This window comes from Hylobates moloch, unplaced genomic scaffold, assembly GCF_009828535.3.
Source record: "Hylobates moloch isolate HMO894 unplaced genomic scaffold, HMol_V3 SCAFFOLD_19, whole genome shotgun sequence".
Taxonomy (NCBI): domain Eukaryota; kingdom Metazoa; phylum Chordata; class Mammalia; order Primates; family Hylobatidae; genus Hylobates; species Hylobates moloch.
The window spans coordinates 22,587,941-22,610,683 of NW_026652294.1; the positions used below are offsets into that span (position 1 = coordinate 22,587,941).

Consider the following 22,743-nt stretch of genomic DNA (forward strand, 5'->3'; position numbering starts at 1 on the left):
GCCTGCAGCTTCACCAACCCCCCTCCCCATCCCCACACAGGGTGCCCCGAGGACACATGGGCCCAGCACCTTTGACCTGCAGATGAAGTTTGTATGTGGCCAGTGCTGGAGGAACGGGCAAGTGGTGGAGCCCGACAAGGACCTCAAGTACTGTAGTGCCAAGGCCCGGCACTGGTAAGTGGGATGCCAGGTGGGGGCTCAGGTGGGATGGGGCCACCCTACCACCACAGGTGTGGAGGCCAACTGAGAGAGGCCAGGGCTCTCCACAGAGGTCACATAGCACACAGGCTGTGCCCTGACCTCTCCCCAACCCTGCTCTTTCCTGGAGCTGGACCAAGGAGCGGCGGGTCCTTCTGGTGATGTCCAAGGCCAAGAGGAAATGGGTGTCAGTGAGGCCACTGCCGTCCATTCGCAACTTCCCACAGCAATACGATGTGAGCGCTGGGATGGGGGGCTGGGGGTCCCCAAGGAGGCAGCGATGCTTTCCAGCGGGACTCAGGGGATCTCCCCACGCCCACCCCACAGCTCTGCATCCATGCACAGAACGGCCGCAAGTGCCAATATGTGGGGAACTGCTCCTTCGCACACAGCCCGGAGGAGAGGGACATGTGGACCTTCATGAAGGAGAACAAGAGTGAGTGGGCAGACGGGGCGGGCGGGCCCTCCCCCGGTGTCTCTTCAGTGCTGAACGTCTCAACTCACCAGCGGGCCCAAGAGCGTCTGCTGCACCCCTTTGCTGCCTGCCCTTCTCCACCTACCCCAGGCCGGGCCCTCTCTGAGGCCAGGTCCTGAGGCCAAGCGGCCCATCAGCAGGACTTGGGACGCCCACGGCTCCCAAATCAAGTGGGGACCATGGGGCAGAATGGATGGAGAAGCCCCTCAGCAGGTGCCCTGTCCCTGTCCCCTGCCCAGTCCTTGACATGCAGCAGACCTACGACATGTGGCTGAAAAAACACAACCCAGGGAAGCCTGGGGAAGGGACCCCCATCAGTTCTCGGGAAGGGGAGAAGCAGATCCAGATGCCCACAGACTACGCAGACATCATGGTAACACCCCTGCCCTGCATGCTCGGGGCTGTGGTCGGGGCTGTGGTCTGAGCCTCACCTGGGAGGGGCAGCCTGGAGGGCCCAGCCGGCCAGCGCTCAGTTTCTCCAAGGGAGGTGGTCCGGGCAGAGGTGTTGGGGAGCAGGCACCCATGATGGCTGTGCTCCCAGATGGGCTACCACTGCTGGCTCTGCGGCAAGAACAGCAACAGCAAGAAGCAGTGGCAGCAGCACATCCAGTCCGAGAAGCACAAGGAGAAGGTCTTCACGTCCGACAGTGACACCAGCGGCTGGGCCTTCCGCTTCCCCATGGGCGAGTTCCGGCTCTGCGACAGGTGCTCCTGGGAGGGCAGGGCCTGGTGGGACATGGGGTGGCCCAAGGAGATGGAGTCTGTGGCCAGCTCTGGCTCCTCTTGGCCTGGAGGTGGTGTGCAGGGAGTGGTGAGGCTTGGCTGTGCCTGCAGCCATGGGGGTGGTGGGGAAGGGTGGATTGGAGGGCTGGGCTCAGACCTATCCATACCTTTAATTTGCAGCTGTGGGGCAGATCCCAGAGAGGGAAAGGACACCCAAGTTTTCCCTGAGCTGGGACCCAGCTGCCCAGGGAAAGGCTTGTCTTGGGGGAGGTCAAGTGGCTGCCCCCAGATTGATAGCCTGGGGTGGGAAGGGCACAGAGCTCGGGCAGTGAGCCTCCTGCCACCCACAGGCTCCAGAAGGGCAAAGCCTGCCCAGATGGGGACAAGTGCCGCTGCGCCCATGGACAGGAGGAGCTCAATGAGTGGCTGGACCGGCGCGAGGTGCTGAAGCAGAAGCTGGCCAAGGCTCGCAAGGACATGCTGCTGTGCCCACGGGATGACGACTTTGGCAAATACAACTTCCTGCTGCAAGAGGACGGGGACCCTGCCGGTGCCACCCCAGAAGCCCCTGCTGCTGCTGCCGCTGCCACCACTGGGGAGTAGGGCCAGGTGTTGGCCGTGGGTGAAGTCCTGGGGTCAGGGGGTGGGGTGGGGCCAGAAGGCCTGATAGAAGGGTCAGGGCAGGCCAGGGGGCTGGGGGGCCGCCCTCATCAGGCAGCCCCCAGCCCCCTGAGGCCCCATCCATCTTCTCCCCACCACCGCCCCAGTGTGCGTACCCAGGCGCACGTGCTGCAGCCCCCAGAGGCCCCGCTGAAACCTGGGCTGCCCTTCCCCAACTCCCACGGCTCTCCTGGTTGAGGAGGGAGGGACCTGGCTGACCCCTCCAGCTTCAGCCTTCAGCTTTAACTTCTGTCTGCTCCTAATGGGGGCCCAAAGCTCAGGGCTGGGGAGCCTGGGGTCCCCACTTGAATCTGCAGCAGGGGGTCCTTCTCCCTGGCCCGTCCTCATCTCACCCCCTCCCCCGGGGGCAAATCAGGACACAACAGAGGGCGGAGGCCCCATTAGCTTTAAAATATAGCCCCAGGATGGAGCTGGGCACACTGTGCTGGTCACTTACCCTCTGGGGCCTCAGCTTCCCCTCCGGAAGGCTGGGAGGAGCTGGGCTAGATGATCTTTGGAGCTTAAGGAGTCCCGGCCCTTTCTCAGATGCCACCACCTGAACCCTGCTCCCTCGGGGGCCAGTGAAAATAGACTGTAGGTCCTCAGAGCCTTCAGAGATGATCCAGCCCAAACCCCATTTTGCAGAAAGGAAAACTGAGGCCTAGAAGGGAGGAGTGGTCCGCCCAGGGTCCCAGCACAAGGCAGAGCTGGGATGAAAACAGGGCTGAAAAGACTCAGGGCCAATTATTGGCTGAGCCCACGGTCCCCTCAGCAGGGATGTGATGGTCTCTGAATCGGTATGCAGCTGGGGTCCCAGGCAGCCCTGCCTGGGGGCTGGGGAAGGGAGGCCCAGAGGAAGGCTGGCTATGTGAGCACCCCATGAAGGGACTGCCTTCCAAGGGGCGCCCAAGGATGGTCCCTTTGGGTGCAGCAGCAGAGGTCGCCTCCCGATATGCGCTCTGGGAAAGGTGGCAGAGGGCAGGACACCATGAGCTCAGGATCTGTGCGAGGTGTGGGAGGTGGGAAGGGTGAGGGTCTGGGGGATGTGGAGAAAAGGGAGGCTTGACCCCGGGCACCATGGGCCACTCCAGGATGGGACACCGCCCCTCTTTCTTGGGGACCCAGTATGTCCTCTTCTCTAGACCCAGACATACAGTTATAACCGTCTGTCCTAGCCCCTCCCTGATCCCTGGCCCTACCCGCTGTCTGGGACTCCAGTGGACCCCCCGCCCCTGCCCCCACTCACCAAGGCCTCTCTCGTCCCTCTCGTCTGACATGTCTGTGTGCACCCCCCTCCTCTCCACCCTACCCTCCATGGGCAGATCCACCCTCCCCTGGTTCCCCAGACATTCCAGAATGCCCCACACCATTGGCACAGGAGTGGGGCAGCCCCGGAAGGAACCAGGGATTAGGCTGTAGGGGGGTGAGAAGGAGAGAAGGGACCACCCCATTCTTCTCAGCGTGCTGACACAGTGACGGGCTGCCCAGGGCTGGAGGGGACGCTGTTCCTCCCGCCGCCACTGCCCAACCTTTCCTGATAATCGTGGCATGCACTCTTTCCTCTTCCCTGCCCCACCCCCTGCCCCCAGCAGGCCAGCACTGCAGAGTTTGGGTGCTGGTGGTGTGGCTGTAGGGGAGGGGAGACCACACCCAAAGTGGGGGCTGTGGCCATGTGTGGCCGTGTTGTCGATGATACTCGTTTTCCCTGATCCGTGGTGTTGCAGTCTGTTGTCACCAGCCTTGTTTCTAGTGTGTATATATGTCGCCCCCGTGATGCATATATACACAGGTATTAAATATATCGCTCTATATAATATTATATATGTGTGTGGTATCCAAGGAATCACTTTTATGAGGGCTAAAGATAAAGAATTTGGCCAGAAAATGCAGCCATCCTTGTGTGATTAGGAGGGTTTCAGGGGCCACTGGACTATTTGCAAGGTGACAGGGATTGGAGCCATGGCTCAGAGGTGATTCGGGCAGCCAGGCACAGGAGCCACCCTCCCCAGGCCCAACTCTGCTAGCTTCCCAGACCATCCCCATCAAGTGCGGAGAGAGTGGGAGTGCTCAGGGAAAGAAGGTGATTTGTATTTGTCTCCCCGCTGAAAGGAACAGGATTCAAGTCCAGAGTTTTCATTTTCAGCCTGTGATCTGTCCAGGGACCCTTGGGATCTGGGGCTCCCTGGGCTGGCCAGAGCTAGAGCCCCCACAGGGTAAGGAAGAGAGAGTGGGAGGCAGAGTATGATGGGGAGGAGGGACAGGAAGACCCTTTTAATGATGAAGGTAACTATTTCAGTTGTGAGCCTTCTAGGGCCCCAGGCTGGGAGGCTCAGAGGGCTGAATCTGGGGCCTGTGTTCCCCCTGGCAGGCAGGGACAAGATGGCATGGCAAGCATGGCGGCAGGGTGGGTGGGGAGGGATGCTGCATTTCTCAGCTGGGCAGTAATCAATTTAATGGTCCTTTAAAGTGTCTGTGTATTAAAAATTTAAGAATACCACACTTTAATATTAAATATTCATAAGGTCTAGTATCTTGATAATAATGTAGATGTTTTAATAACAATTTTTGTCCTTCTTAAAATAAAATGAAAGAAACTTGCTTCCTTTAGCCTTTGTTCTAGAAAATAAACTTGTGCATTTTGACCTCTGTCCCCAAGATGTCGCTCCTGTTGCACCCCACCTGGCACTTATATCCAGGGGCCTTAGCTGCTCTGTCCTCATGGGACAGACCTGGCCGGTACTAGCTACCCTGAGGAATGCTAAGCATTCCAAGGGGTAAGGGGCAGGTCTGTGTCCCTATGTACACACGGAGGCCAGCTGACCCTGGCTCCGGCAGCATCTCACTGGCAGCAACACGCTGCCACTTGCCACCCTTCCCTGGCTCACTGCAGCTTGCCTGCTCTCAGCCTTCTACGTGGGGCTGCCAGCGGTGCCCACACTTCCCTACACTTACGCTGCAGTGTGTGCCCAGCTGGGTTCCAGGACCCACCTCTGCCCTTTCTGGAGGTGGCTATTCCAGGAAGGCAGGGGGCCATGCCTCGCCTATGATGCCGAGTGTGATCCCGACTGCAACCCTGGCTTCTGTGAACCCAAAGGAGACTGAAGTCACATGGGTCCAGTTTCCTCATCTTTAAAAGGAGCTGGTGGGGGGCCGGGCACAGTGGCTCACGCCTGTAATCCCAGCACTTTGGGAGGCCGAGGTGGGCGGATCACCTGAAGTCAGGAGTTTGAGACCAGCCTGGCCAACATGGTGAAAACCCGTCTCTACTAAAAATACAAAAATTAACCGGGCATGGTGGCGCATGCCTGTAATCCCAGCTACCTGGGAGGTTGAGGCAGGAGAATCGCTTGAACTCGGGAGGCGGAGGTTGCAGTGAGCCGAGATCGGGCCACTGCATTCCGGCCTGAGTGACAGAGCGAGACTCCGTCTCAGAAATAAATAAATTAAAGGAGCTGATATATTAGATCTGGAGTTCTCAGGGGCTCAGTCTGCTGGGGTGGGAGGTACTTTGTCAAATCTTTTGGATTGTGCATGGCTGCGGGTGATAGAGGGGGTCCCATAGGGAGGGACTGCTCATGTCCAAGAGCAAGCTGTCACCAGACAGCTTTTTTTTTCTTTTTCTTTTTTTTTTTTTTGAGACAGTCTCACTCTGTCACCCAGGCTGGAGTGCAGTGGCACGATCTCGGCTCACTGCAACCTTCGCCTCCCGGGTTAAAGTGATTCTCCTGCCTCAGCCTCTTCAGTAGCTGGGACTACAGGCTCCCGCCACCATGCCCAGCTAATTTTTGTATTTTTGGTAGAGACAAGGTTTCACCATGTTGGCCATGCTGATCTCGAACTCCTGACCTCAAGTGATCCACCCGCCGCCTTGGCCTCCCAAAGTGCTGGGATTACAGGCATGAGCCACCGTGCCCGGCTTCCCAGACAGCTTTAAACTGCAGTGTGGAGTGGACCAGGACAGCGGTTCGAGACCAGAGAATTGCCTGAAGACAGGGAGTCATTTGGGCCAGGTGTGCAGTAGACGCTCAGATGCTTGATAAATGATGGCGCGAGGAACAAAAGCAGCCAGCTTTACTGAGCATCTTGTTTGCAGCAGCTACTGTGCAGCTAGTACATCCGTCCCTCACAGCAACCGTGGAAGTTCGCTGTCCACGTTTATAGCCCAGAGAGTTTCAGCGAAGGTTCCAAGGACCCTCAGGAAGGAGGCAGAAAAAAGATCGAGAACTACTGGGAACTGGTTATTGGCAAACGTCCCTTCCGCCCTGACATTCTGGAATTCACAGCACCTCTGGATGCGTTGTGAAAAACCGAAGTGGCGTGGCAAGGCAGAGTTCCCAGAAGAAAAATACAGACTCATGCTTAGGCTGGAGAGATCGCGTGCCTGCATCAAGACCTTCCCTGGGTGACTCACTCCTGTAATCCTGCCTTGGGAGATCAAGGCAGGAGGATCATTTGAGGCCAGGAGCTTGAGACTAGCCTGAGCAACAGTAAAACCGTATCTCTACAAAAAAAAAAAAAAAAAAGTAAAATTAGCTGGGCATGGTGGTCCACACCTGTGGTCCTAGCTACTTGGGAGGCTGAGGTGGAAGGCTGGCTTGAGCCCAGGAGGTTGAGGCTGCAGTGAGTCATGATCACACCACTGCACTCCAGCCTGGGAGAGCAAGATCCTGTCTCAAAAAAATAAAAATAAATAATAAAGGAACAATTAAAGAATAAGACAAGCAGAGGCTGGGCTCAGTGGCTCACTCCTGTAATCCCAGCACTTTGGGAGGCAGAGGAGGGTGGACGAGGTCAGGAGTTTGAGACCAGCTTGGCCAACATAGTGAAACCCCGTCCCTACTAAAAATACAAAAATTAGCTGGGTGTGGTGGCACACGCGTGTAATCCCAGCTACTCGGGAGGCTGAGGTGCGAGAACCGCTTGAACCTGGGAGGCAGAGGTTGCAATGAGCTGAGACCATGCCATTGCACTCCAGCCTGGGTGACAGAGTAAGATTCTGTCTCAAAAAAAAAAAAAAAAAAAAGCAGGACTTCAATAAACCTAGTGGAATAAGATTGTATATTCTCGTCAATTCCCTTAAATTCTCTTCTGGTCCTCACATGGCTCAGATTGGTAAACATCAACTGAGCACCCACTCCATCCCAGATCCAGGGGATACAGGATTACTTAAGAAACTGCTTCCCCTTCAGGTCAGTCAGTGCTAAAGGAGACCGACTTAATAGAAGATTGTAGAATGATGTGATGGGGGTGACGGGGGGAGACACTCAGGGTACCAAGGAGGTACCTCATCCAGGCTCAGGAGCCAGGGAGGACTTCCTGGAGGAGGTGAAACTGGAATTGAAGCTTCAAAGATTCATCATTGTAATCCATGTCACTTACTGTTCTGCATCTTTCTCTCTTAATTTTTATTTCACATGTGCAGTTCCATGCACCCGTGTCACCTGGATATTTATGGTCAGTAGCTGATATTCATCCTATTGATGAGTCAGAGCTGGCTTCAGCAGCTCCCAGTTACTGAACGCAGCCCCGTGTCTGGTCTTCAGCCCTGTGAGTAGGGGCCTCAGTGAGCACAACCAACACAGTGCACCAGCTGCCTCAGCTCTACACCTCTCTACAGAAAGCCCTTGACAGTTCTGCAAATAATTGCATCCGTCTATCCCCACACCTGGGAGCCCTTTGCAGCCTCCTAAACCCCCAGTCCTCAGAAAAACGCAGCTGGAGCCACTGAACTTGCTCAATTGATGATTGGTAAGATTATGCCAGCCTCTTCTGGCACCTTCGTTTCAAGCCTAGAAGTAAATATATATGCGCTGCTGGTCAAGGAGAGGACGAGGCACAGGGAACGTATTTTTTTTTTTTTTTTTTTTTGAGACGGAGTCTTGCTCTTATGCCCAGGCTAGAGTGCAGTGGCGTGATCTCGGCTCACTGCAAGCTCCGCCTCCCGGAGTTCACGCCATTCTCCTGCCTCAGCCTCCCAAGTAGCTGGGATTACAGGCGCCCACCACCATACTAAGCTAATTTTTGTGTTTTTGGTAGAGACAGGGTTTCACTATGTTGGCCAGTCTGGTCAAGAATTCCTGACCTCAGGTGATCCACCCACCTTGGTCTCCCAAAGTGCTGGGATTACAGGAGCCACCATGCCTGGCTGAGAACATATTCTTGATAAAGTTCTCCCTCAGCCCGGCCTCTCAGCTGCACAAGGTGTTAGATGTTCTTAGGGAGCCACTGTGACTCTGACTCCAGACTTCTGTCTGGGATTACAGCTCCCCTACAAGGAGACATAGCTGTAGACACAAAGAACACCGTGTTCTGGCCGGGCGCGGTGGCTCACGCCTGTAATCCCAGCACTCTGGGAGGCTGAGGCGGGCAGATCATGAGGTCAGGAGATTGAGACCATCCTGGTTAACACGGTGAAACCCCATCTCTACTAAAAATACAAAAAATTAGCCGGGCGTGGTGGCGGGCGCCTGTAGTCCCAGCTACTCAGGAGGCTGAGGCAGGAGAATGGCGTGAACCCGGGAGGCGGAGCTTGCAGTGAGCCGAGATCGCGCCACTGCACTCCATCCAGCCTGGGTGACAGAGCGAGACTCCATCTCAAAAAAAAAAAAAAAAAAAGAAAAAAAGAAAACACCATGTTCCTAGTGAACTGGGGGTAAATACAGTTGATGAAAAGTCAAGCGCAGGGCATGGGAATGGGCTCAGTGGCATTGATAAGGACACCAACAGACCTCAGACCGTCTGCAGTGGAAAGCAGATCCCTGAGCCAGGAAGTCCAAGCAGTGCAGACAATCCCAACACTCCCAGCACACGGCCCCCGTCTGAAGGTCTCTAGGTATGTATGCGGCCTTCCCTTCCCACTACCTCTGGCCTCCCTGGCTGCCTGGCCCAGCAACCCACTGGTGTGGTCCCTGTCTGACCTAGGGGATGCTGCCAGCTGGACACTGTTGAGTGCCGACTGGGGGCTGCCAACATGGACTCCCAGTGGTGTGAAAGTTCTCTAAGGATAGGGAGTTGCCCGGCTGGGTATGTTATTAACTTTGAATTCCTCACAGGGTTTAGGCTGGTGCCAGGTATGTGATAAGCACTCATTCATGGTCTGAGAGGCTTAGGACATTCGCACATTAAAATGAGCCTGCAGAAGCCAGGTACGGTGGCTCACGCCTGTAATCCCAGCGCTTTGGGAGGCTGAGGCGGGTGGATCACCTGAGGTCAGGAGTTCAAGATCAGACTGACCAACACGGAGAAACCCCGTCTCTATTAAAAATACAAAATTAGCCAGGCACAGTGGTGCATGCCTGTAATCCCAGCTACTTGGGAGGCTGAGGCAGGAGAATTGCTTGAACCTGGGAGGCAGAGGTTGCGGTGAGCCGAGATCGTGCCATTGCACTCCAGCCTGGGCAATAAGAGCAAAACTCTGCCTCAGAAAAAAAAAAAAAAAAAGAAGAAGAAAGAGCCTGCAGAGAGCTCACAGGAATGAATCTCTCCAAGAGAAAAATGTCTTGCAGCAGGTGGGTATGTTTGAGAAACACAGGGTGCTTCCTATTCCTTTTGAGATCGTACCAATGGACACCTGCCCACTCCACCTTTGTGATAAGCGGTCTTACACTCGAGAATTCTTGGGCCAAGGAATGGTGAATGCGGCAGCCCAGCCTGAGTCTGCCCCTGGCTGCAAATCACAGGTCAGCTGGGGGCCTGCACACCAGGCCCACTTTCACCCTTACCCTCACTCCCGGGGTCACAGAGCAAAGAGCACTGGCCAGGGCTCTGGCTGGAAACAGAGCAGTAAGGGGGTCTGTCCTTTGTAGTTACAAGACACTCTCTGCTGGTCAAAACATACAACTCTGCAAAATTAAATGTTGTGTGTGTGTGTGTGTCATAAATATATACATATGTATGCTTACTTTTGCAAAAAGAAACATTGGGGAATGGGAAAGAGGGACAGGGATAGAAAGGACATTTCTAAAGTATACTTCCTTGAGGCTGGGCACAGTGCCTCACACCTGTAATCCCAGCACTTTGGGAAGCCAAGGAGGGCGGATCACCTGAGGTCAGGAGTTTGAGACCAGCCTGGCCAACGATGCGAAACCCTGCCTCTACTAATAATACAAAAATCAGCTGGGCGTAATGGTATGTGCCTGTAATTCCAGCTACTCAGGAGGCTGAGGCAGAAGCCTGGTAGGCAGAGGTTGCAGTGAGCTGAGATCCCGCTACTGTACTGCAGCCTGGGCAACAGAATGAAACTGTGTGTCTAAATAAACAAATAAATAAACAAACCTTATCGGAGGTTTTGAGCTTTGAGCCACATACTGTTTTTTTGTATTCAAAAGTTAAAGTTAATTTTTAATTAATTTGGGAAAGAGCGGCCGGGCGCGGTGGCTCACGCTTGTAATCCCAGCACTTTGGGAGGCCGAGGCGGGCGGATCACGAGGTCAGGAGATCGAGACCACGGTGAAACCCCGTCTCTACTAAAAATACAAAAAATTAGCCGGGCGTGGTGGCGGGCGCCTGTAGTCCCAGCTACTCGGAGAGGCTGAGGCAGGAGAATGGCGTGAACCCGGGAGGCGGAGCTGGCAGTGAGCAGAGATTGCGCCACTGCACTCCAGCCTGGGCGACAGAGCGAGACTCCGTCTCAAAAAAAAAAAAAAAAAAAAATTTGGGAAAGAGCATAATTTGGGGAGGGTCATTAGGGAGGGAAGGAGGGTAATCAGAGGATAAGCTGGGGTCATTGGGAAAGGAAGAAGCCAGAAGGGGCTCCTGGAGTATTTTTTATTCTGTACAAAATGGAATTTTGGAAAACAAAGGACTGCTTAGAAACCAGCTACAGACAAGGGGCAGTGTTCACACCCGTAATCCCGGGACTTTGGGGAGGCCAAGACCGGAGGATGGCTTGAACACAGGATTTGAGACCAGCCTGGGCAACAGTGTCTTTATAAAAAAAAAAAAAAAGTCCGGTGTGGTGGCATGCACCTATGGTCCCAGCTACTTACAAGGATGAGGCAGTGAGCCGTGATCCCACCACTGCACTTCAGCCTGAGCAACAAAGACCCTGTTTCAAAAAAAAAAAAAATCAGCTACCATGCAGAAAACCAAATGTTTATTGCAGCCCACCTGGAGCTTCAGAGCCATAGAACTAGAGCTGAACCGCACCTTAGAGGTCACTGCATTCGGTGGTTCAGGAACTGAGACCCAGAGTTGCTGCCAAGCTTGCTCGAGATCCCACAGCAATGTACAGCAGAATAGAGAACCTGGCATCCCCTGGCAATTGTGGCTTTGATGTGATGTTGGTCTGAGGTAGACGGTGACATCCAGAACCTCGGCTTCACCCACACATTCGAGTAACCCAAGGACCACGGGGGCCAGCGTCCTGGTGTGAGGGTATGAGAGGGAACTACAGCAAACAGCCAATTGGCACTTTAAGTCCCCACAATGACTGGGAAGCAGGGATTCCTCATCCAGGACAAGCCTGAAGCAGGCTGGCAGAGCTGCCCCCCTTTCAGTGGTGCCTGGTCTCCTGGCACCTGCCCCTTTTTCCCTCTCCCCTGAAGACCAAAGAACCTGAGGCGGTAGGTTTTATCACTTCCTTTTGGGGAACAGGCTTCAGGCTGTGCAGATGGTATAAAGCTCCAATTATGCATGCCATATGTACACTGGCGTGCCTTGTAGGACAAGTGTGCGTGGCATAAACACAGCAACAAAACAAGCCACAAACCTTTGAGGCTCACAAGCGCACAGGTGAAGGCATGATGCCCACCCGCATCCCTGCATCTGCCAACACAGGGTATCTTGTGCTGGGCTGCCTGAGGTGCTGTCCTTGCCTGTCATCCTCCTTTTCTCTTGGAGCCTCAGGTCCCAGCCTGGGATGGTTTCCACTGCGTGCCTGGGCCTCCAGGGCACCTCCATGCCGATGCATGCTTGCTGTGGGTGTGGAGCTTACCGTTCCCACCTGGCAGCCCCAGTTATGGCTCCCAGCCTGGGGGAGAACTTCTCTTTCGAAAGTTAGATAACAGGCTGGGCTCTCTGTCAGAGGATTGGCGCGACAGCTCCACGTGCTGCAGCTGGCGCAGGGCCAGGCCCGCCCTGCCAAGCAGCGGGAAGGGAAGGCCTGGCTGCAGCCGGAGCTGGCAGGTGGCCGAGCTGGGGGTGGACAGGCGGGCCGGGACTGGTGCTGGCCATTGGCTGCCTCAAGGCTCCCACCCCGCCTGCCTCCCTAGCCTGCGGCTTTGGCCGGCCCCTGACTCTCCAGCTGCCTCTGAACTCCCGGGAGCAAGCACCTCCTGCTGGGCTGTGTGAGCTGCGACTGGTTCTCAGTGGCCCCTGCCATGGACATGCCTGAGGTCCTCAAGTCCCTGCTGGAGCACTCTCTGCCTTGGCCAGAGAAGAGAACAGGTAGGAGCACAGGTGACCTGCACTGATTGGCTGCCCAGGTACTCGAGAGGGCGAGGGGCAGCCACAGGCACAGTGGCAGGACAGGCATCTCCCAGCCAGGGAGGGGCTCAGCAGTGGTGTGCCCTTGGTCTCAGGGTGCAGAGTGCGGAGAGGGGTTCGAGGAGGCATGTGTCACACCGGCTCTGGGACTGTCTCCTAGGCCTGCTGGATTTGGGGAAGCCATGGCCAGTGTGTGGCCACTGACAGGTGCTGTGCTCATGTGGGACCAGGACAGGAGAGGGGGCCCTATTGAAAGAATCTGGCTGGATGCTGACTGCTTATGAAGCTCCCTCCCCCCGTACGCTGGGGGTGGCAGAGGAGTGGCAGGCACTGTGGATTTGGGCAGCAGGAGCCTGGGTCTGAAGTAAAGGCTTTCCTTGGTGCGCCTGCTGCAGCTCCCGCTTGCCGGAGGGCTGAACTCATGGATGGGATGGAAGCTGTTATGTAACAGGACCACAAGGCTCGAAGCCCTGCGTTCCTAGGATACCACAGGCAAAACACGCGCAAGGGAGGAGAGGAGGGCGTGGACTGAGGGGCAGACCTGGTGGCCAGCACCAGGTGTCTCCCAAGTCCTGCCTGGGAACCCCATGGCCAGATTAGTTTGGGGGAGAATACTGACAAATCTCTCTCCAAATCTATTCTGCTCCCAGAAGTCAGGGGTCACCCCCAGGTCCCCAGGGCTCCAACTCCTCCTTGCCCAGCTGGCCTTTGCTGCCTGAGTCTGACTTGGGCACCTGGGGTGTCCTCTCAGGGGACCTTTCTCAGGCCTCCCTCTCATCCTGCTGTGCCAGCACCTGCTACCTAGCATCATCAGGTGGCCCTGGTTGTCCCTGCAGGACTTCCTTCCACAGAACGCTCTCACCCCACTCTCAAACCAGAGCCAGGAGACAGATCCCACAGCCCCCGGCCTCCCTTCACCCCTCTGGAACCGGGTGTGGGTTTGCTTGTGCTAAACCAGGAAAGGAGGGTCAGCAGGTTCTGTTCCTAGGGAGACATTGCCCGAACGGGGAAGGAGGTACTGGGAGCTTAGGGCAGGGGCTCTGGAGCTCTCGCACGCAGCTCTGGGCTCAGGCCCCTCCGACCACACCCCATGCTGTCAAATGGTGGGACAGTCCAGGCCACCCTCTGAGATGAGTGTCACAGAAGGCGCTCCTGTGGCCTCCTAGCACTGGGGACACCAGTTGCTCACCAGGAGAAGCCCACCTCCTCAGCGAAGCCCTCTGCAACTCAGCCCGAGGGATCTGCCCCCATTTGGAGTCCACACCCACAAACAAGCCACAGCTGACTTTTTGGCATCTCTGAGTGGCTTGTGTGGGTGGGCAGAGCTGAACACATGTCCAAAAGCTAAGGTAGAGGGTCCCTTCCTTGGTCCAGGAACCCAGGAAGGGTGGTGCAGCCCCTCCTGGCTCCCCTGAGGTGTCCCAGGATGCCCCCCAGAACACACATGCAGGGCGAGGCTGCCAGCGGGGCATGGAGGAATCTCAGGGGCGACTCGGGGCACTGCTTCTCAGATGAGGATAACAAGGCCTTTGAAGTGTGGCAGCAGCTGCCAGTCTCTGGCTCCCAGCTGGTCTGCAGAGCCCTGCAATAGCCGAAAAGTCCCCCTCCCTCACTGTGGATGAGGGAAGTCGGCCTGGCACATAGGGGACCGCCCAAGGTTTCAGGCAGAGCTTTGCCGAGCACTGGCAAGCTGTGGCCGAGAATTAGTTAGTCCAGCATGGCTGGGCAGGTCCAAGGGGTGTGGGCCACTCTTGGGTCACCTCCTGTCACTTCACGTGGCATCTCACTGAGAGTGAGAAGCATGAGGTCCCACAGGACCGACAGATGCCTGCAGCCAACTGCTAGATAAAATGAGGGGAAGAGGGTTGAAGAGCCACAGGGGTCACAATGACCGCAGCACATTACTGCCCCCTAATCTGCAATCAGTTTCCCAAAGCTGCCCGAATCTCCAGACCATTTATAAACAGAAATGTCTACCTGAAAAGCAATAGACCCTGTTGAGAAGAGGGCATATCCACCACACAGAATGATACAGAATTACTTGCCATCAGGGACCATGTACTTAAGCAGTTGTTGAAGTGGCTTCTCTTCCATCTGCCACTGCTCTGACTTTGGGTGTGAATGGGAGAAAGACAACAGAGGCCAGGTGCTACAGAAAACAGGGATGCCCTCAGGCCCACGTGCCCTTGCTTTGGTGGACTTCCTGCTGCTCCTGTCCAGTGGAAGGGGGCAGTTATCTCTTTGGAGGACTGTTTACAAACTCCCCATTTTCTCTTCTTTCTCCTGCCCAATGGCTGTGCTTCAGCATGCATTTAGGTCACGTGCAGAGCGTATCTCGCCTCCAGTGGGAGGGAAGTGTATAGGAAAGCCATACGGAGTGTGAGAAACTCCAGGTGTGCTCTCCCCATGCTCTCCGCTCCATGCAGCCTCTCACTCCACTTTCTTTTATTTTTTCTTTCCTTTTTTTCTTTTTTTTTTTTTTGAGACAGAGTCTTGCTCTATAACCAGGCTGGAGTGTAGTGGTGCGATCTCGGCTCACTGCAACCTCCGCCTCCTGGGTTCAAGCAATTCTCCTGCCTCAGCCACCTGAGTAGCTGGGACTACAGGCACCCACCACCACGCCAGGCTAATTTTTGTATTTTTAGTAGAGACGGGGTTTCACCATGTTGGCCAGGATGGTCTTTATCTCTTAACCTCATGATCCGCCTGCCTCGGCCTCCCAAAGTGCTGGGATTACAGGTGTGAGCCACTGCGCCCGGCCTTTTTTTTTTTTTTTTTTTTTGAGACAGTGTCTCACTCTGTTCCCTGGCTGGAGTGCAGTGGTACAACGTCAGCTCACTGCAACCTCCACCTCCCATGTTCAAGCAATTCTCCTGCCTCAGTCTCCTGAGTAGCTAGGATTACAGGCAACTGCCACCATGCTCGGCTAATTTTTGTATTTTTAGTAGAGACAGGTTTCACCATGTTGGCCAGGCTGGTCTCGAACTCCTGACCTCCAGTGATCCAGCTGCCTCAGCCTCCCAAAGTCCTGGGATTACAGGTGTGAGCCACTGCACCCGGCCTCATTCTGTTTTCTAGTTCAATGATGCCCCTTGAAACCCAGACTTGGGGTCTCTCTCCCTCGTGCTGCCCCTGGGCCTCCCAGCCCAGCCCGTGTAGACCTTGCCTCTTTCCTGTCCCTGGATAAACAGACTTTCTCCACCAGAGCTGATCAGCTCCCAGACTCCCTTGGCTTCCAGCGACAATGGCTGCTTGGTGGCCTTCACTCTAGGCCATGAGTTCAAACAATTTCCCTTTTGGCAGAGAAATCCATTTCCAGCAAAAGGGTGGGTCTGTAGCCAAGCACTGACTCAGTTTCCCCTCTATGTCCCTGGGCCCTAAATCCTGAAAACCACTCTTCCTGTCTTCACTCCCACCCTGTCTCCCAAGGATCCTTTTCCAAGAGTTGATTCTGTTCCAGACTGCTCACTCCAGCTCTCACGTCTTTCTCTTCCAGCTTCTGGAAAGACACTGTGTCTCTAAATCATATGATTAGCATTTTATACCCTATCCTTCCCTCTCCCATGGGGCCTTGGCCATGCTTAGAGACACCTCCTCCCATTTTCTTGCTATCTCCGGTCACTCAGGCCTCCGTTTCAGGGAGTTGTGAAGCCGGAACATACACCTCAAAGGCTGAACAAGGCCTTTGCTTCGGGCTGGGCAGGCGGCATCCCCACGTAGGGGCACTCCTGATCTAGAATCCTTTCTAGGCAAGGCAGTGTGGCCTTGGGAAGAGAGCAGGGGGCTTATGATCAGAGTCAGGACACGAATCCTAATTCTATAACCCACTGGTTGGGACTTGCCCCCCTCTCTATATCCAGACTTTAAAAAGCGGAAAAGAATATCTGTGTCATGAGCTTGTTGCCGAGATTAAGTAAGTTATCCCATGTGAAAGTGTCTGCAAACCGTGAGATGCTGTGCTGGTTTTTTCTGTGAAAGGCAAACAGCAGCATGGCCTGGCATCGTGCGCCTTCCACCTACATCCCATTTGCAACCTGACCCTCATTCCCTTCTTTCCACCTGCCTTTGAAGAACTGGATGTTACAAGTTGGTGTGTACCCACACACACACACGGCTGTCTCCTTGGAAACACGTGCTAAGGCTCCTAGAGGCATGGTGCCATCTGCCCTGTACCTAATGGGGACAGCCCCATTTCATAGCAGGCAGGATCTCAGCAGGACTTGCTGGGGCAGAGGCAGGGGTACAAGAGGGGGCCTTGGTGTCATCCTCTTGGTGGACTGAGGGAAATGAGCCCAGAGGGTGGACTCGGTGCAGCCTGGGCTCTCCCGAGCTTGGCCTAAGTAAAGGGCCCTGTGTTTGCCTCCATGCACAGCCTGGGAACCAGAGCAAAACTGAGAAATCGAGGAGTTTGCTTTCAGGGATGAGGATGGGGAGACGGCCTTCTATGTGCTGGATATGCTAGCTCATTTAATCCTCACTACCTCTTTCTAAATGGTATATTTCCCGTTCTTCTCGTGAGAAAATGAACTCAGAGACACTGGCTACCCTCAGGGCCAGTCTCTCTCTTCTTCCTTCCCACCCTAGGCACCCAGAGCCTTCTTCTCTACCTGCCCCCCACCCCACCCCTTCAGAGAAATGTGAGAAACTCATTCTTACCAAGTGCCAGGCATTGACGCCATGTGGAGGAGTGATCCTTCCCGATGGCTAGGCTGCTGCAGGACAGGCTCCTGACTTGACAGCCACTGTCTCCTGAGCATGTGCCAGGACTGTATTGTGTGCTCCTATGTCACTATCTGTGCAATGGCTCTGCAAGGAAGGTATGATCATCCACTCTACGAATAAGGACATCGACGCTGAGAGAGGGAAGGCCACACAATTGTTGAAGGATTCAAACCCAGTTCCTCCTGACACCAGGCTCGTGTCTACCCATAGGGTGGGTTCCCTGGGCTCTGAAACGATGTCTTGGGCGGTAGCTCTTCGTCACCCAGCCACTCATCATGTGCTTCCAGAGCATTTGCTATGCTTGGGGAGCCCGGGGTGAATGAAACCAATTCTACTCTTGCTCCCCTGGTGTTTGGATTCTAGAGGGGAGACACAATCCTCTGTGTTTAGGCAGGAGGCGGTGGTCGTCGGGACCAGCCTCTCCCAGGGAGAGGCATTTGAACTGAGGCCTGGAGGCCTGGAGGGTGAGGAAGAGCCAGCTACCCGAGGAACTTTCAGGCTGTGGGAAGAGCACCTGCAAAGGCCCTTCCTGGGACAGGAAAGACAAAACGGGTCTGAGGAATAAAAGGCCACCATGGGTGCAGAAAGCAAGCAAGGGGAAGAGGAGTACAAGGTGAGGCTGGAGAGACCCGAAGGGCGAGCGCCTGCAGAGCCTTGACAGTCATAAAGAGGAGTGACGCTCTCATCTCCCTGTCTGTAAGGACCCCCCCCACGCACTATTCTTGGGGAAGTGGCTGGTGGGGAGAAATAAGGTTATCCCCAGAACAACCCAAGCAGGAATTACAGTAGAGTTAACTTTAACCGAGCACATGCTATAGGCCAGGTGGGGTCCTAGCACTGTGCCTGAATGGACTCCTTTACTTCGGACACCAAGGTACAGAGAGGTTCAACAATTTGTCCAAGGTCACCAAGAAATACAGTTAACCCTTGAATACCACGGGGATTAGGAATGCTGCCCCGCCACGCAGTAGAAAATCTGCATATAATTTTTGACTCCCCAAAAGCTTAACCACTAATAGCTTATTATTGATGGGAAGCCTTACAGATAACATCAACAGTCGATGAACATATATTTTGCATGCTGTATGTATTATATACTGTATTTTTCTTTTTTTTTAGACGTAGTCTCACTCTGTCGCCCAGGCTGGAGTGCAGTGGCATGATCTAGGCTCACTGCAACCTCCGCCTCCCAGGTTCAAGCAATTCTCCTGCCTCAACTTCCCGAGTAGCTGGGATTACAGGCGCCCACCACCACGCCCGGATAATTTTTGTATCTTTAGTAGAGACGGGGTTTCGCTATCTTGGCCAGGCTGGTCTCGTACTCCTGACCTCGTGATCCACCTGCCTTGGCCTCCCAAAGTGCTGGGATTACAGTCGTGAGTCACCACACCTGGCCTGTTTTTTTTTTTTTGGAGACGGAGTCTCCGTTACCCAGGTTGGAGTGCAATGGTGTGTCCTCGGCTCACTGCAACCTCTGCCTCTGGGGTTCAAGCGATTCTCCCGTCTCAGTCTCCCAAGTAGCTGAGACTACAGGCGCATGCCACCACACCCGGCTAATTTTTGTATTTTTAGTACAGACAGGGTTTCACTATGTTGTCCAGGCTGGTCTGGAACTCCAGACCTCGTGATCTGCCTGCCTCAGCCTCCCAAAGAGCTGGGATTGCAGGCATGAGCCACCGCCCCTGGCCTATATACTGTATTCTTACAACAAAGTAAGCTAGAGAAAAGAAAATGTTATTAAGAAAATCATGGCCGGGCGCAGTGGCTCACGCCTATAATCCCAGCACTTTGGGAGGCTGAAGTGGGAGGAGTGCTTGAGCCCAGGAGTTTGAGACTAGCCTGAGCAACACAGTGAGACCCTGTCTCTACAAAAAAAATTAAAAATTAGCTAGGCAAGCCAGGCGTGGTGGCTCACGCCTGTAATCCCAGCATGTTGGGAGGCCGAGGCATGTGGATCACACGGTCAGGAGATTGAGACCATCCTGGCTAACATGATGAAACTCCATCTCTATTGAAAATACAAAAAAAATTAGCCGGGCATGGTGGTGGGCGCCTGTAGTCCCAGCTACTCGGGAGACTGAGGCAGGAGAATGGTGTGAACCCAGGAGTCAGAGCTTGCAGTGAGCCGAGATCACACCACTGCATTCCAGCCTGGGAACTGAGCAAGACTCCGTCTCAAAAAACAAAACAAAACAAAACAAAAAAACAAACAAACAAACAAAAAAAACAAACAATATTAGCCAGGCAAGGTAGTGCACACCTGAAACCCGAGCTACTCTGGAGGCTGGGGCAGGAGGATTGCTTGAGACCAGCAGTTCAAGGCTGCAGTGAGCTATGACAGCACCACTGCACTCCAGCCTGGGGGACAGAGCAAAACTGTCTCAAAAAAAAAAAAAAAGAAAAGAAAATCATAACAGAATCTTAACTAAGTTGAAGTGGATCATTGTAAGGGTCTTCAGCCTTGTCTCCATATTGACTAGGCTGAGGAAGAGGAGGAGGTGGAGGAAGAAGAGGGGTTGATCTTGTTGTTTCAGGGGTAGCAGAAGTCGAAGGGCAGGCAGGAGAGGCAGGCAAACTTAGTGTAACTTTTGTTGAAAAAAATCCACACGTAAGTAGACTCATGCAGTCCAAACCCCTGTTGTTCAAGGGCCGACTAAAGTGGAAGCAGGAGTCAGCCCCAGGGGGTCTGGCTCCAGAGCCCCACCTCTGTCCCCCCAGCATGGCTTTCACTGCAGAAACCGTGGCTATCCGGTAGTGGCTTCTGAGACATCACACGGGGCAGAGGTGATGGCTTCTCTCTGGAAAGGGCACTCTTGGCGGAGCTCTCCATTTGCAGACCAAGCCCTGGTAGCGGACACAATGCAAGACAAACAGGAAACTAGCACTTTTGACAGTACTGACGAGGAGGGCAAGAATCAGTAAAGAGCCTCCACCCACCACTTCTCCCCTGGAACACACTGAGACCAAGGAGGGTACAAATCACGGAGCCCAGGCACAGGAATGTGGGCTAAAAAGGAGAGCTGCTGGCAAGGCTTGTGCGGGCAGACTTGCTGAAGGATGGCTCATGTTTGCTGTTCCAGGTTCAATTGTGAATCAAACACAATGCCTGTTAGTCGATGTTATTAATGGTCCAAATGCATATCATTTGGCTCTGAAAGGTTTGGTTAACTGTCCTACTAGCACCAAGAACAAAGCAAGCCAACAAATACTTACTGATGGGGCGGGGATTTTTTCAAAAAAGAGAAAAAAGTATATTTTTACTGAGTTATTACCCTGAACAAAGCATCGTGCCCTCCTGCATTTGATTTGCACAAAAGACACAGATAACCGGGCTTTCTTAGAGCTCAATGGAAGAAGCCTTATCACCCTCCTGCTCTCACACGTCCCAGGCCCATGTCCCATTTTCAGTAAGCCAGAAAACAGAGTGGCACTGTTCTACTAGGCGCTGAATATATGGCCAAAAAGATCATTATAGGGTATCTGGCCAAAGACTCCTGTGTTGGAGTTTTAGCTCCTCTAAACTTCAAGTTGAAGTAAAAATAATCCAAATTGACAAAATGGCTTAATGAAAATCACTTGTTCTGCATATGCTAAACTAAATGAAGTTTTTGTTCTGTTTTTGTTTTTTTTTGTTGTTGAGATGGAGTCTCACTCCGTGGCCCAGGCTAAAGTGCAGTGGCGCAATCTCGGCTCACTACAACTTCCGCCTCCCGGGTTCAAGTGATTCTCCTGTCTCAGCCTCCAGAGTAGCTGGGATTACAAGTGCCCACCACCATGCCCAGCTAATTTTCAGAGAGATGGGGTTTTGCCATGTTGACCAGGCTGGTCTTGAACTGCTGGCCTTAAGTGAGCCATCCGCCTCGGCCTCCCAAAGTGCTGGGATTACAGGCTTGAGCCACCGTGCCAGGCCTGAACAAAATTTTTAACTTGGGCTAGTTAGCAAGTTTCTGGAACAGTCATGACTAGAATGTACAGCCAGTCGTCCAGCTTTGGAAAATGGACATTTCACTTGTCTGTAGCTTAGACTCTAAACCCACCCTCAGGCCCACAGCCTTGTCCTCACACCCAAAATAATTCTACTCCTGACCCAACACAGCTTGAACGGAAGGGGAAGGGTGAGTACCCACCCACTCCACACTGTACACCGTGCCAGGCGGACACTTGGCATTGCACATCACAGGTCATCCTCACAACCATCCTGTGAGGTGGGCGTATCCATCTCTGATTCCAAGGGGAAAATAACTGAGGCTTAGACACGAGAAGTCGCTTGCCCGTGGCCATGTGGCTGGGTCAGCAACTGAGGAAGGCCTCCCCACAAAGTCACTGCTGCCCCAGGACCCATGCTTCCCTAAAGAAACCAGTGTGGTTTTGTTTCTGGTTTTGTTTTTTGGAGACAGGGTCTCTCTCTGTCACCCAGGCTGGAGAGCAGTGTAGCACAATCACAGCTCACTGCAGCCTTGATCTCTTGGGCTCAAGCAATCCTCCCACCTCAGCCTCCTGAGTAGCTGGGGCTACAGGCGCACCACCACACTCAGCTAATTTTTTTTCTTTGAAAAAACAGAATGCTTCACGAATTTGCATGTCATCCTTGCACAGGTGACATGTGAATCTTCTCTGTATCGTTCCAATTTTAATATTTGTGCTGCTGAGGCGAGTACATCAGGCTAATTGTTTCCTGTTTATAGAAATGAGGTCTCACTATGTTGCCCAGGCTGGGCCGCTGTTCCACACCATACCTTTATTTTTCTCTCTCTTTTTTCCCCCTGAAAAGCCTCTCTAATCTCTCAGCCTTTAAAGTCTTAATCGTGTAATAACATGTTCTTCTCATGGGGTTTATTTCTTTGTCGGGCTCACAAACTATGGAAATTAGCTAACTACTTCTCCCAACATTTAGTCCTCCACTAAGACGGGGCAAGGTCACACCATTATTCCCACTTTAGTGATAGGAGACAGACGTAGAGAGAGGCTACTGTGGTGGAGAAGGAAGAGGAGAACATGATGGCTCCCAGCTCCAGGATGGCACTGTTTAATGCCGTAAACTGATGTAGCTAACCTCTCACGGCTGGCAATTAAGCACGATAGAGAACGGGTTTGCAATGCTCCTGCAGTATTTGTGACACATCATTTACCCTCTGGTTATCCAGGGGAAAACTCTCTGAGGAGTGTCAGTACATGAACACCAAGTCCTGGAGGCTTAACCTGCTGGTCTCACTTCTCACCAGCGTCACTTGCCTGTTAGGGTAGCTGCTGCAGGCTGGGAGATGAGTGGAGTAGGCATTATTCATTTTGGATAACTACAGCTAAAAAAAGAAAATCTAAATCTTTACTTCCTCTTACTATATCCCATCTTTCTCACAAACACGTGTTAGAACCTTCCACTGTTATCATTAATCATCCTCTAATACTTTGAGAATGGGTTTTTCTTCCCAGCAATAATGTCATATTAGCCATTAGACTATATAGACAGGATTCTAAGACATCAAGTCTCCTCATGGCCAAACTAGCAGGTTTTTGAAAAAGCTTCCCATATATATATATAT

The 22,743-nt window shown here is 53.6% G+C and overlaps 3 protein-coding genes and 1 non-coding gene across 5 annotated transcripts in view; 3 read left to right on the plus strand and 1 right to left on the minus strand.

The window, feature by feature from the left end:
- ZC3H7B (zinc finger CCCH-type containing 7B) overlaps nucleotides 1-4,776 on the plus strand; it is a 54,740-nt gene extending 49,964 nt beyond the window's left edge. For both annotated transcript variants that reach the window (XM_032138834.2, XM_032138836.2), the window contains exons 18-23: nucleotides 41-174; nucleotides 329-434; nucleotides 526-634; nucleotides 913-1,046; nucleotides 1,215-1,378; nucleotides 1,747-4,776. In XM_032138834.2, coding sequence (XP_031994725.1) covers nucleotides 41-174; nucleotides 329-434; nucleotides 526-634; nucleotides 913-1,046; nucleotides 1,215-1,378; nucleotides 1,747-1,999 — 900 coding nt within the window. In that variant the 3' untranslated portion in view covers nucleotides 2,000-4,776. The remainder of the gene's footprint in view (nucleotides 1-40; nucleotides 175-328; nucleotides 435-525; nucleotides 635-912; nucleotides 1,047-1,214; nucleotides 1,379-1,746) is intronic.
- Nucleotides 4,777-12,276: 7,500 nt separating this feature from the next.
- TEF (TEF transcription factor, PAR bZIP family member) overlaps nucleotides 12,277-22,743 on the plus strand; it is a 33,119-nt gene continuing 22,652 nt past the window's right edge. The window contains exon 1 of the mRNA XM_032138846.2: nucleotides 12,277-12,442. Within this exon, the coding sequence (XP_031994737.1) occupies nucleotides 12,376-12,442 (67 nt within the window). The 5' untranslated portion in view covers nucleotides 12,277-12,375. The remainder of the gene's footprint in view (nucleotides 12,443-22,743) is intronic.
- On the plus strand, nucleotides 13,908-16,417 carry LOC116459087 (uncharacterized). Its single transcript, XM_032139376.2, is given in 3 exon segments — nucleotides 13,908-14,040; nucleotides 14,552-14,850; nucleotides 14,852-16,417. Coding segments are annotated over 3 exon segments (807 nt in total). The 3' UTR covers nucleotides 15,227-16,417.
- Nucleotides 21,755-21,861, minus strand: LOC116459567 (U6 spliceosomal RNA). The gene has a single exon (XR_004245606.1). It is a non-coding gene; the product is annotated as a U6 spliceosomal RNA (small nuclear RNA).